Source organism: Corvus hawaiiensis, chromosome 22 (genome assembly GCF_020740725.1).
Source record: "Corvus hawaiiensis isolate bCorHaw1 chromosome 22, bCorHaw1.pri.cur, whole genome shotgun sequence".
NCBI classification, from domain to species: Eukaryota; Metazoa; Chordata; class Aves; order Passeriformes; family Corvidae; genus Corvus; species Corvus hawaiiensis.
The window spans coordinates 7,976,924-7,989,666 of NC_063234.1; the positions used below are offsets into that span (position 1 = coordinate 7,976,924).

The 12,743-nt window shown below is 57.6% G+C and overlaps 1 protein-coding gene across 2 annotated transcripts in view; it reads left to right on the plus strand.

Moving 5' to 3' along the window:
• Positions 1–12,743, plus strand: part of FBXO42 (F-box protein 42) — a 48,092-nt gene that overhangs the window by 22,620 nt on the left and 12,729 nt on the right. For both annotated transcript variants that reach the window (XM_048326615.1, XM_048326614.1), the window contains exon 4: positions 4,213–4,347. In XM_048326615.1, the coding sequence (XP_048182572.1) occupies positions 4,213–4,347 (135 nt within the window). The remainder of the gene's footprint in view (positions 1–4,212; positions 4,348–12,743) is intronic.

The following is a 12,743-nucleotide window of genomic DNA, read 5'->3' on the forward strand; positions in this document are numbered from 1 at the left end:
CAGGAAAGCACAGTTTCAATGATTTTGCTGTGGGATTATTCCACATGGAATTTTACAGGAAACCCAGAATTCTACCCATCCTCCAAGGCAGATAAGATGAGTTTATCTGGAAGTTCCTTCTTGTCGGAGGTACCTGGATGCTGCAGACACTTCCATGGATTTTCTGTTGCTGCAGAGCTTGTTTTGGGGCCAAAAGCTCTTGATTTCCCTGGGTGTCTTTGAGGGGTTGTCAAACGTGGTGTTCCCTCCCTGTTCCCCATCCCGCTGCCTGATCCTTTCCCACAGGGAGCAGAGGGAATGCTCATGGGAGATCCTGGGTTTTAGTGGGGCTTTTTAAGGTGAGATGGGGTGAAATCCTGAAAAGAGAACGAACCCCCAGCCCTGGGTGCACAGAGCAGGGTCTGTGAGCTGCGTGAGCCAGCTCAGGGAAGGTCAGCGGGCTGAGCGCCTTAATCACAGCTAAGCTAATTAATTACAGCCTTGTAAGGCAGTTTTCTCTGCCCTTTGAGGAGCAGCTCTGCTTGAGGGGATAATCCTCTTGGGAAGGTTCTTGCTGGAGCTTCACCCTGCTCCGGGATACCTCGTGGTTCCAGGGAGCTGGAGCAGCCTGGCTGCTTTTTTCCAGGGAGGAAAGGGCCTGATCTTGGTGTGTCCCCCTGAGGCTCAGGGCAGTGACAGAGCTGTGTCCCCCCAAAGCACAGGGCAGTGACAGAGCTGTGTCCCCCCAAAGCAGAGCAGTGACAGAGCTGTGTCCCCCCAAAGCACAGAGCAGTGACTGAGCTGTGTCCCCCAAAGCACAGGGCAGTGACAGAGCTGTGTCCCCCCAAAGCAGAGCAGTGACAGAGCTGTGTCCCCCCAAAGCAGGGCAGTGACAGAGCTGTGTCCCCCCAAAGCACAGAGCAGTGACAGAGCTGTGTCCCCCCAAAGCACAGGGCAGTGACTGAGCTGTGTCCCCCAAAGCACAGAGCAGTGACTGAGCTGTGTCCCCCCAAAGCACAGGGCAGTGACTGAGCTGTGTCCCCCCAAAGCACAGAGCAGTGACAGAGCTGTGTCCCCCCAAAGCACAGGGCAGTGACAGAGCTGTGTCCCCCCAAAGCACAGAGCAGTGACAGAGCTGTGTCCCCCCAAAGCAGAGCAGTGACAGAGCTGTGTCCCCCAAAGCACAGGGCAGTGACAGAGCTGTGTCCCCCAAAGCACAGAGCAGTGACAGAGCTGTGTCCCCCCAAAGCACAGGGCAGTGACAGAGCTGTGTCCCCCCAAAGCAGAGCAGTGACAGAGCTGTGTCCCCCCGAAGCAGGGCAGTGACAGAGCTGTGTCCCCCCAAAGCAGAGCAGTGACAGAGCTGTGTCCCCCCAAAGCACAGGGCAGTGACAGAGCTGTGTCCCCCCAAAGCACAGGGCAGTGACAGAGCTGTGTCCCCCCAAAGCACAGAGCAGTGACAGAGCTGTGTCCCCCAAAGCAGAGCAGTGACAGAGCTGTGTCCCCCAAAGCACAGGGCAGTGACAGAGCTGTGTCCCCCCGAAGCAGGGCAGTGACAGAGCTGTGTCCCCCCAAAGCACAGAGCAGTGTCAGAGCTGTGTCCCCCAAAGCACAGGGCAGTGACAGAGCTGTGTCCCCCAAAGCACAGAGCAGTGACTGAGCTGTGTCCCCCCAAAGCACAGGGCAGTGACAGAGCTGTGTCCCCCCAAAGCACAGGGCAGTGACAGAGCTGTGTCCCCCCAAAGCAGAGCAGTGACAGAGCTGTGTCCCCCAAAGCACAGGGCAGTGACAGAGCTGTGTCCCCCCAAAGCAGAGCAGTGTCAGAGCTGTGTCCCCCAAAGCACAGGGCAGTGACAGAGCTGTGTCCCCCAAAGCACAGAGCAGTGACTGAGCTGTGTCCCCCCAAAGCACAGAGCAGTGACTGAGCTGTGTCCCCCCAAAGCAGAGCAGTGACAGAGCTGTGTCCCCCCAAAGCAGAGCAGTGACAGAGCTGTGTCCCCCAAAGCACAGGGCAGTGACAGAGCTGTGTCCCCCCAAAGCAGAGCAGTGACTGAGCTGTGTCCCCCCAAAGCAGGGCAGTGACAGAGCTGTGTCCCCCAAAGCACAGGGCAGTGACTGAGCTGTGTCCCCCAAAGCAGAGCAGTGACAGAGCTGTGTCCCCCAAAGCACAGAGCAGTGACAGAGCTGTGTCCCCCAAAGCACAGGGCAGTGACTGAGCTGTGTCCCCCAAAGCACAGAGCAGTGACAGAGCTGTGTCCCCCAAAGCACAGAGCAGTGACTGAGCTGTGTCCCCCCAAAGCACAGGGCAGTGACAGAGCTGTGTCCCCCCGAAGCAGGGCAGTGACAGAGCTGTGTCCCCCCAAAGCACAGAGCAGTGACTGAGCTGTGTCCCCCAAAGCACAGAGCAGTGACAGAGCTGTGTCCCCCAAAGCAGAGCAGTGACAGAGCTGTGTCCCCCCAAAGCACAGAGCAGTGTCAGAGCTGTGTCCCCCCAAAGCACAGAGCAGTGACTGAGCTGTGTCCCCCAAAGCACAGAGCAGTGACAGAGCTGTGTCCCCCAAAGCAGAGCAGTGACAGAGCTGAGTCCCCCAAAGCACAGGGCAGTGACAGAGCTGTGTCCCCCAAAGCAGAGCAGTGACAGAGCTGTGTCCCCCCAAAGCAGAGCAGTGACAGAGCTGAGTCCCCCAAAGCACAGGGCAGTGACAGAGCTGTGTCCCCCCAAAGCAGAGCAGTGACAGAGCTGTGTCCCCCCAAAGCACAGGGCAGTGACAGAGCTGTGTCCCCCCAAAGCACAGGGCAGTGACAGAGCTGTGTCCCCCAAAGCACAGGGCAGTGACAGAGCTGTGTCCCCCCAAAGCAGGGCAGTGACAGAGCTGTGTCCCCCAAAGCACAGAGCAGTGACAGAGCTGTGTCCCCCAAAGCACAGAGCAGTGACTGAGCTGTGTCCCCCAAAGCACAGAGCAGTGACAGAGCTGTGTCCCCCAAAGCAGAGCAGTGACAGAGCTGTGTCCCCCAAAGCACAGGGCAGTGACAGAGCTGTGTCCCCCCAAAGCAGAGCAGTGACAGAGCTGTGTCCCCCCAAAGCAGGGCAGTGACAGAGCTGTGTCCCCCCAAAGCACAGAGCAGTGACAGAGCTGTGTCCCCCCAAAGCACAGGGCAGTGACTGAGCTGTGTCCCCCCAAAGCACAGAGCAGTGACAGAGCTGTGTCCCCCAAAGCAGAGCAGTGACAGAGCTGTGTCCCCCCAAAGCAGGGCAGTGACAGAGCTGTGTCCCCCCAAAGCACAGAGCAGTGACAGAGCTGTGTCCCCCCAAAGCACAGGGCAGTGACTGAGCTGTGTCCCCCCAAAGCACAGAGCAGTGACAGAGCTGTGTCCCCCCAAAGCAGAGCAGTGACAGAGCTGTGTCCCCCCAAAGCAGGGCAGTGACAGAGCTGTGTCCCCCCAAAGCACAGAGCAGTGACAGAGCTGTGTCCCCCCAAAGCACAGAGCAGTGACTGAGCTGTGTCCCCCCAAAGCACAGAGCAGTGACAGAGCTGTGTCCCCCAAAGCACAGAGCAGTGACTGAGCTGTGTCCCCCCAAAGCAGGGCAGTGACAGAGCTGTGTCCCCCCAAAGCAGGGCAGTGACAGAGCTGTGTCCCCCCAAAGCACAGAGCAGTGACAGAGCTGTGTCCCCCAAAGCACAGAGCAGTGACAGAGCTGTGTCCCCCCAAAGCACAGAGCAGTGACAGAGCTGTGTCCCCCCAAAGCACAGAGCAGTGACAGAGCTGTGTCCCCCAAAGCACAGAGCAGTGACAGAGCTGTGTCCCCCAAAGCAGAGCAGTGACAGAGCTGAGTCCCCCAAAGCACAGGGCAGTGACAGAGCTGTGTCCCCCAAAGCAGAGCAGTGACAGAGCTGAGTCCCCCAAAGCACAGAGCAGTGACTGAGCTGTGTCCCCCCAAAGCAGGGCAGTGACAGAGCTGTGTCCCCCCAAAGCAGGGCAGTGACAGAGCTGTGTCCCCCCAAAGCACAGAGCAGTGACAGAGCTGTGTCCCCCAAAGCAGAGCAGTGACAGAGCTGTGTCCCCCAAAGCACAGAGCAGTGACAGAGCTGTGTCCCCCAAAGCAGAGCAGTGACAGAGCTGTGTCCCCCAAAGCACAGAGCAGTGACAGAGCTGTGTCCCCCGAAAGCAGAGCAGTGACAGAGCTGTGTCCCCCGAAAGCAGAGCAGTGACTGAGCTGTGTTGCTGTTCCAGGTGCGTGCTACTACGACGCCAACCAGTCCATGTACGTGTTCGGGGGCTGCACCCAGAGCAGCTGCAACGCCGCCTTCAATGACCTCTGGAGACTGGACCTCAACAGCAAGGAGTGGATCCGGCCCCTGGCCTCAGGTGAGCCCTGGCAGCTGCCCCCACCCCTCATCGCTCCTGCCCACGGCTGCCTGCCTCCATTCGGTGTGCCCGGGTGCGTTTGAGCGTTATCCCACCGGGGTTCGGGTTGTGTCGGGTTGTGTGGCTGCTTTGTGGCAGTCTCTGTGTCCTCAGCACCACCTTGGGTGGGTTTTCTCGGGAGCAGCTGCTCCCTGCTGGTTCCTGCCAGGCAGGGTGAGGGACACTTCTCTGCAGCCACCAGAGCCTGCGTTGATAAGGCGGTGAAAATCGGGATTGTTCAGCCTGGAGAAGGCTGAGAGAGTTGGGATTGTTCAGTCCCAGGAAGGCTGAGAAAGATGTGATGATTGTTCAGCCTGGAGAGGAGAAGCTCCAGGGAGAGCTCCAAGCCCCTTGCAGGGCCTAAAGGGGCTCCAGGAGAGCTGCAGAGGGACTGGGGACAAGGCATGGAGGGACAGGACACAGGGAATGGCTTCTCAGTGCCAGAGGGCAGGGATGGATGAGATATTGGGAAGGAATTGTTCCCTGGGAGGGTGGAGAGGCCCTGGCACAGGGTGCCCAGAGCAGCTGTGGCTGCTCCTGGATCCCTGACAGTGCCCAAGGCCAGGTTGGAGCAGCCTGGGACAGTGGAAGGTGTCCCTGCCCATGGCAGGGGTGACACTGGGCGGTGTTTAAGGTCCCATTCCTTGATTCCATGGTGAGAGTCATTGTCCCAAAGCTGAGATTTTCTGTGCTCATTCCAGTGGCTCCCACTCCAGGTATTTTGGGGAGTGGAGCAGACAAGCCCGTGCAGGTGGGAGAGCGTGGGAAAGCAGGTTCATTCCTGCTGTCCAGGCACCCTCAGCCGGGCAGGAAAACACCACAAATTATTTCCCACAGTGGTTTTTGTGCTGGAAATGTCACCCATGAGAGTTTGAGTTTTTCCTTTTAATTTCTGAATTCCACTAAAATAACTTTGAGGAAAGCAGAAGAATTGGGGGAAGCTCTTGGGGCAGGGGGGGAAATCGGTGTTAAAGCAGCTGTTTTGGCAGAAGGAGGGAGGAGAAAAGGAGCTCAGCATTCCTTGTTGGGCACACAATTCCCTGCCGTGTGCTCCAAGTATCGTGGACTGCTCAGACATTGTTTAAAGTATTCTCTTGTCTCGCACTTGAAGTCCTCCAAAATCCAGATGTTTCTGACACCTCACTTGGTGCTTGGCTATCCATCCACACTTCCCTGTGTTCTGCTTTCCCTGAGGGATTCCCGCAGGGGGAATTCAGGCGTTGGGGATTTAACCGGGGGAAGGCGAACCCCACCCTTCCAAACCGGCTCCTGCCGTCCCTCCTTCCCTGCCCGAGCGCTCTCCCTGTGCTGGGGGCTGGAGAGGAGCAGCATAAACAGGATACTGGGCTCTGCAGACCTCTGCTCCGCCCCAGGCCGGCGATTCCTGCAGCCCAGGGAGCTCTTCCGCCGCGCTGAATGCGGGGCACGGCTCGGAGCCGGCCCTGCTGCGGCGCCGGGGCTCCGCTGCCCCGCTGACACCCAGCGCTCCCGAAGAACGAGTCCTGTGGGAATGCGTGTCGGGGTGAGGTCCCACGGGAAGATCCCCCGAGGAGATATTCCTGCATGCTGTCATGAGCGAGATGGGATCGCAACTGAAACTGGAGGCAGGGAACAGGGAGCGCTCTTGTTCCTGGTTTTCCGAAGGGATGAGTCACCCCGTGGTGGGATCCGAAACAGCTCCTGCTTTTCCTTTGGGTGCCCTGAACCAGAGGGTTGGCACCAGGAGAGAAGAGTGGCTGGAGGGGACAAAAGCAGAGAGCTTTGAAATCCTGGGATGTAAATAAGGCAGGAGGGTGTTTTTTAAAAAAAACCCGAAGAGTTGACATTGATTGATTACCAGTCGTTGTGAGGGCAGGCTAATTGCTGTGGAGGAGTTCCCACACCTACCCCACAGACTCCAGAGCTCTGGAATAAGACCCTGGCTCTTTCCCAAGGCCGGGTCTTGCTCGGAGAGGTTCCGTCACACTCCACGTGTGCCCTCGTTAAGCATCTTCTCTAAGGAGCAGGGAATGGGAGCACAGTGTTCTGGACACAACTTCATCCCTTTCTGAGAGGCTTTTCCAGGAGAAAACACCCTGTTGTTGTTGTTGTTTGTTCCTGCCTGTTTTCATCCGGGTTTTCTGTCTCCTGGGCATGAGATGACATCAGAGCTGGATAATTCCCCTCCAGCCCGAGCTGCTTCACCTGGGAGTAAATATTTAGCCTTCAAAGAAATAATTGGCCTGAGTTTCTTTCGTCTCCGAGACGGAGGAGGGAGATAATTACTTCAAAAAACCCTAATTTTTGAGGTCTCAAAGTATTTTTTTGCTTAGATCTGAAACAATGGCTTTGACGTGTGACTGATGAGGCTGGAGCAGCACGAGAGAGTTGGTGCGCGGCTCTCGTGGAGAGCTTTTGGTGGGGTTTGCAGCTCTGGACAGGAGGGTGGCAGGCAGCAGGATCTCTGGTTTAGGAAGGTGCCTCCCAGCTCCTCTCCCTCGAGCTCTCCTGGCCATTGTGGAGCTGCTCCCACCCCTTCCACTCCCACTCAGGACCTGCTGGAGCAGGAGCGGGATAATTTCCAGCGCCATGCGTGGGACGCTGCGGTGCTGTCCCAGGGGAGGTGGTCCCTGCAAGGTGGGTGCTTTCCTCGCCCTCAGTTGCTCAGTTAACCTGGGCAGCTGCTGGAATTTGAGCCCATCTCTGCACAGGGGACCCTGGTGTGGAGGGCTGGGGCTGGTCTATGCTGGAATCTGTTTATCCAGCTGGAGGCCAGGGTGAGGCCCCACTCACTGCTGTGAGTCCAGCTGGAGCACGCTGGTTTCAGTGGTGATAGTCCCTGGTGCTCCCCAAAAATGGGCTGAACAGCCAGGAAAGAAACCAAATCCCATTGGAAACAGAGAGTCCCAGGACTTTCAGTACCTGGAGGGGCTCCAAGAATGCTGGAGATGGACTTTGGACAAGGGCCTGGAATGCCAGAGGGCAGGGTCAGATGGGATTTTGGGAAGGAATTGTTCCCTGTGAGGGGGGGAGGCCCTGGCACAGGTTGGAAGTGTCCCAGGTCAGGCTGGACAGGGCTTGGAGCAGCCTGGGAAGGTGTCCCTGCCCATGGCAGGGGTGGCACTGGATGGGCTTTAAGGTCCCTTCCATCTCAAACCATTCCATGATTCCATGACTCGGTGCAGTGGGAGCTGCAGGGGTTTGTGGTGAGGCCTTTGCTGATGCCTGGACTTGGCTGAGCCGGGATTCCTCCCCGGATCTGCTGCCCTGCTGGCAGGGAAGGTTTGTCCTGTGTCTGTGCAGTCTGTGAAAGACTCCTGGTGAGATCCCATCTATCCCGGTGCACGGGAAGCTGCTGGAAGGCTCTGGGAGAAGCCCCAGGCCCCGTTCCACCTTCGGAGCCTCCTGTCCGCGTCCCCCTGCAGGGATCATCCCCAGGCAGAGCCGGGAGCGTGTCCGTCCCCAGGCAGTGTCTGGCTGTCCTGCCCGGGCCCTTTCAGGCTCTTCTCTCTGCAGGCTCTGTCCCTGCCTGGATTTGTTGGTTCCAGTTCCTCAGAGTCCTGCACCCGGCCTCTCTCAGCCAGAACCACACCAGGAAATGCCTTTTTGAATTAGAGAGACAAAAGGCCAGGAGCTTTGCTCTCCCAGGGGCTCATGGCACAGAGCTGAACAGCTTTTCCCTTTAAAACTGAGCCTGTTGTGCTTATGAAGTCGGGAGTGGTGCTGGAAAGACCAGGGAGAGGAATTCCTGCTGAAGTCCTGCAGGATCTGCACATCCTCCTCTTGTGTCTGTGTTGTCATCCCCCCTTTGCTGCCCTGCAGCTGCCTGGCCAAGCAGGAGGCTGGAAGGAGCCCCGTCCCTCCCGTGTCCCGGTGTGTTTCCCACTGCCAGGCCGGGATATCCCTCTCTGATCTCGGAGGAGTTCAGGAGCCTCGGGGCTCCGCTTTTCCTGCTGCTGGGAGGAGGCTCCTGGTGCTGCTGCCCGGGGCCACCCTTCCCCCGGCAGGGACACCTCCCCAGGGCTTCTCTCCGGGCCTTCTCTCCCTGCAGTCACGCTGGGGAGATGGGAAAGCTTCTCATCTTCCTCAGGATTTCGGGATCAGGCTCGGAGGCAAAACTCCTTGGTGTGATGCTTTGCTGCTCTCTGTCCCCACGGTGTCGGGACGTGGCTGTTCCTCCCTCCTGCTCCCGCCTGGGCATGAGCAGAGCCCTCCCGCCCGAGGTTTGTACCTGAACCTCCTGGGTGGCCTCAGCCCGGCACACTGAAACCCCTCTGCCAGGGCTCCTCTTGGCTCAGCTCCTCCCCAGCCCCCTGCTGCTGTGAGTGGGCGCTGCTGCAGTTGCCGGATCAGGTTTCCCTTCGGGAGCTGGGGGGAAGGTGCCTTTGATGGTGTTGTGTCAACAAAAGCAACAGCCCGAAGGAGGCAGGAGAGGCTCGGGAGAGACTCCTGGTGTCAGATGTGGTGCTGGTGGAGAAACCACCCCGTCGCTCGTGGAGCAGAGAGGTTTGGCCTTGACAGAGCTGTGCAAAAACCTTGCCCCGAGCTAAAAAGCTCAGCCTTGTTTTCATCTGCCCCTTCTAGAAAAGAGTGGCGAGTTTTCAAAACAATTCTCCAAACAGTCCGTGGAGTTTCACAGTGCTGCTCCCGCTCTGGAGTGAATTCCTTGGCTGGGATCTCTGTGGAGCTGAAGGAGTCACAGGGAAGGACTGAGTGGGCTTCCCAAGGAGGGGAGATGGTGCTGGATCCCACAGGACCCCACAGGATCCCACAGGATCCAGCCCTCCACGGCCACAGAGCGGCACCAGCACTCAGGGAGTGAATCCCACTGGGACAGGAGCAGGGCTGTGCAAGGGCTCGGTGGGAATCTGAGGAGTAAACAGAGGTGTGGGAATAGTGGGAAGCTCCTCATGTGTGGATTTAAACCCTCTGTGACTGAAGACTGTGCACCTCGTTCAGTTCATGGTTGTGTTTTGCATCAGCTCTGTCCAGTCCTGGGACCCTCGACTCGGGAGGGCCCTGGAGCGGCTGGAGCGAGTCCAGGGCAGGGAAGGGAGCTGGGAAGGGGCTGGAACCCCAGGAGCGGCTGAGGGAGCTGGGAAAGGGGCTCAGCCTGGAGCAAAGGAGGCTCAGGGGGGACCTTGTGGCTCTGCACAAGTCCCTGACAGGAGGGGGCAGCCGGGGGGGGTCGAGCTCTGCTCACAGGGAACAGGGACAGGAGGAGAGGGAACGGCCTCAGGCTGGGCCAGGGGAGGCTCAGGGTGGAGGCCAGGAGGAATTTCCTCATGGAAGGGGCTGCCCAGGGAGGTTTGGAGTGCCCATCCCTGGAGGTGTCCAAGGAAGGCCTGGACGTGGCACTCAGTGCTCTGGGCTGGGGACAAGGTGGGCATCGGGCACAGGGTGCACTCGATGGTCTGGGAGGGCTTTTCCAGCCTCGGGGATTCTGGGATTCTTTTTCCTGAAGAGCAGTCACTGAGACGCTCTGCCCTGACCCCAAACTGCAGCTCTGTTCCCCTTGCAGTCACTTCCCTCACAGGGATCCTGGGCACAGCCTTGCTTTGGGCATTAAAACGCCCCAAAATCCTGACCTGACCAAAATTCTGGCTGCAGAATTCCCTTGGAGTCCCCCTGTGCCTCTGGCCTCGCCGACGGCCCCCTGATTGAAAGCAAACCTCAGTTTATTAAAAACTCGGGATCACCTTGAGCCCACTGAGGCCGTGTGGTCGCTGTTGGCCTCCCGGGAACCCAGAGGAGCCAAAAGCTGATTCCTGGCACGGAAGAACGTCTCTAATTATGACTGAGTGCCTGAGCCTCCAAAGTGGAGCAGGTTAATGGGATAGATGGAAATCCCTCGTGCTGTGAGCGGTGAGCCTGGAAGAGGGGAAGGCTTTTTCCAGCTCTGTTCCTGATCTGGGTGGTTTTTTCCTCATTGCTCTTTGAGTTTGGTAGCAGCAGGGCCTGTTCCTGCCTCTGCAGAGCTGAAACATTCCACTTCACCCTCAAATAATCCGTGGCTTTCCCTCCACCATCCAAAGGCTCTTGCGTCCTCCAGCTCGGAGTGACTTGACCCCGTTGGAAGCTCAGCTTTGATCCTGTGAGTCCCCTGCCTGGAGCTTCCTTATCCTGCACCTGATTTCTTTCTTATCACACACCCGATTTCCTCCTTATCACACCCCTCATTTCTTCCTTACCCACCCCTCATTTGTGCCCTTCTGGAACAAGGACTTTCCGGGCTTTGTCCCATGCCACCCTCTGGGACAGAGGCTGTCCCAGCACAGGTTGCTTGGAATTGCTTTCTCCAGTATCAATATATTGATTTTTGATGAATTTATTGATTTCTCCATTTTGGGCTCCCAGCTTTACGAGGAGGTGAGTGACCACTCCTGCCAAGCCTTTGACAGACAAACCCTCCAGCAATATCCCTGGATACAGAGTTTGGACTTCATTGCTGCCCTTGCAGAGGGTGGATTGGCAGCTCCGAGGTGGGAGCAGGGCGGTTCCCAGCCCCTGGATCCATCTGAGCGAGGCAGCCCCGGCGTTCATTTGTTCCTCTCTTTGCCTGGGTGGTTTTGCAGACATCTCTAATGGAATTTGTGGTGTTCAATAGGAAATATCTCAAGGGCAAGAGATGAAAAATCAACCCAAATCGAGTGAAAGCTTTTTTTAATTTTTCTTTTTTTGCGTCAGCTGCCGCCTGGTTGGGAAGGCACTGATGGTCTCCAGGAGATTAATCCATGGGTTTAGGTTTACAGCACACACCTCCCCTCCCTTGGATTTGCCAGGCTCTGTCCTCCTCCAGCAGCTCGTGGCCTTTCTGGCTGTGTTTAACCTCGGGAAGCTTTTTGTTGTCTGGATCCAAAGCACATTCCATGGATGGCCACCCTGCCATGCCTGCCCCTGGCACGGATCAGTGCAGGAACACACAGGCACAAAACCCACGTGCAAACTGAGTGGATCTGCCGGGTGCAGGGATTTATCCCACAAGTGCCTTCACTGAACCAGGCAGCAAAAGCCAAAAGATCCCTCTCTTCTTCCCGGGGGTCTGTGTGGCTCCTGGACACTTCCTGCCTGGGAATCTGCTCCCTGCAAATAAAGGCACCTGCCTGGAGAGCCTGGTGGGGTGAAGGGCTTTACTCCCGCCACATGGACTGGTCAGTGGGGCGGGAAATGGGTGTGGATTGCCACTGCTGGGGAAAAACGTTCCTGTGCCTCCCATTCCTGAATCCCACAGCTGAAATGGCCTCACTTCCCACATTCCTCCCTCCCCCTGACCCTACCTGGCTGCATCCTGCCCCTCCCTCCAGCTGGCAGCGGCTTATCCTTATCAGTGCTGTGTTCCCACAGCTTTTCCAGGGGCTCCCGATATCCGACAAGGTCACAAAGTCACGGAGTCACTTCTTTCCACTGGAGCTGGAGGGTGGGGGGCAGAGTCAGTTCAGCAAGTAGAGTAAGGTGTGCCTGGTCCTCGGGGTGCGCTGCCTCCCAGGAATGCGGTGCCGGAGGCAGCCAGGAGTGGCTTTGGAGAAGCCATGGATTACCCGCCCAGGGAGGTGGGAATGTGCTCAGGACCTGGGGCTGGCTCAGGCTGGCAAAGGGGTTTTACCCCAGCAGGCCAAAGCACTTCCCCTCTCCTATTCCCTGCTCCCTGCAGGACTTGGAAGTTCTGCGAATTTTTACCCGTGGGCAAAACGTGGGGGAAGAACCTTCCCTGCGGTGGGAAAGGGGCTCCTCGGAGCGGGGGCTCAGCTGCCTCAGTCAGCAGGGCAGGGAGGCAGCGGCCGGCCGGCTGTGACACTCCCCCGGGCAATGATCCCTGACCCTTCGGCTGCCCTCCTGTCCTGCCTCGAGATGTGGTAGGAGCCATGTGGGAAGGGAATAAAGAGGGAAAAGCTGAGGAGGCTGGGAGAAGAGCAGCTCGAAGGGAAGTGGGCGTTTCAGTGGTGATCTGGCTTCCCTCTTCCCTCGGTACAGGCTTGGGGACTCGCCTTCTTCTACGGGCAGGGACACCTTCCACTATCCCAGGTTGCTCCAAGCCCTGTCCAACCTAGCCTTGGAAACTTCCAGGGTTGAGTGGAAATCCCTCCTAGTAGTACCAGCAGGTACCAGTAGTAGTAGTAGTAGTAGTAGTAGTAGTACCTGGTACTCCTGCCTCCACCCTGGAGAACAATTTGCATTTCAGTGATCCCAGAGTGGAGCTCTGTCATCCCTTTAACCCAGGCAGAAGTTAGGCTGCATTTTCCAAGAGGGGTTTTTTTTTCTGTCAGGATTTTTTTCCCCTTTTTCCTGACGTTTGATTTCCCAGCACTGCGGACAGTTTAATTTCTCGCTCATCCGAGTTTGGTTGGAGCCGAGGAATTTGCAAACTGTGGCTCAGACAA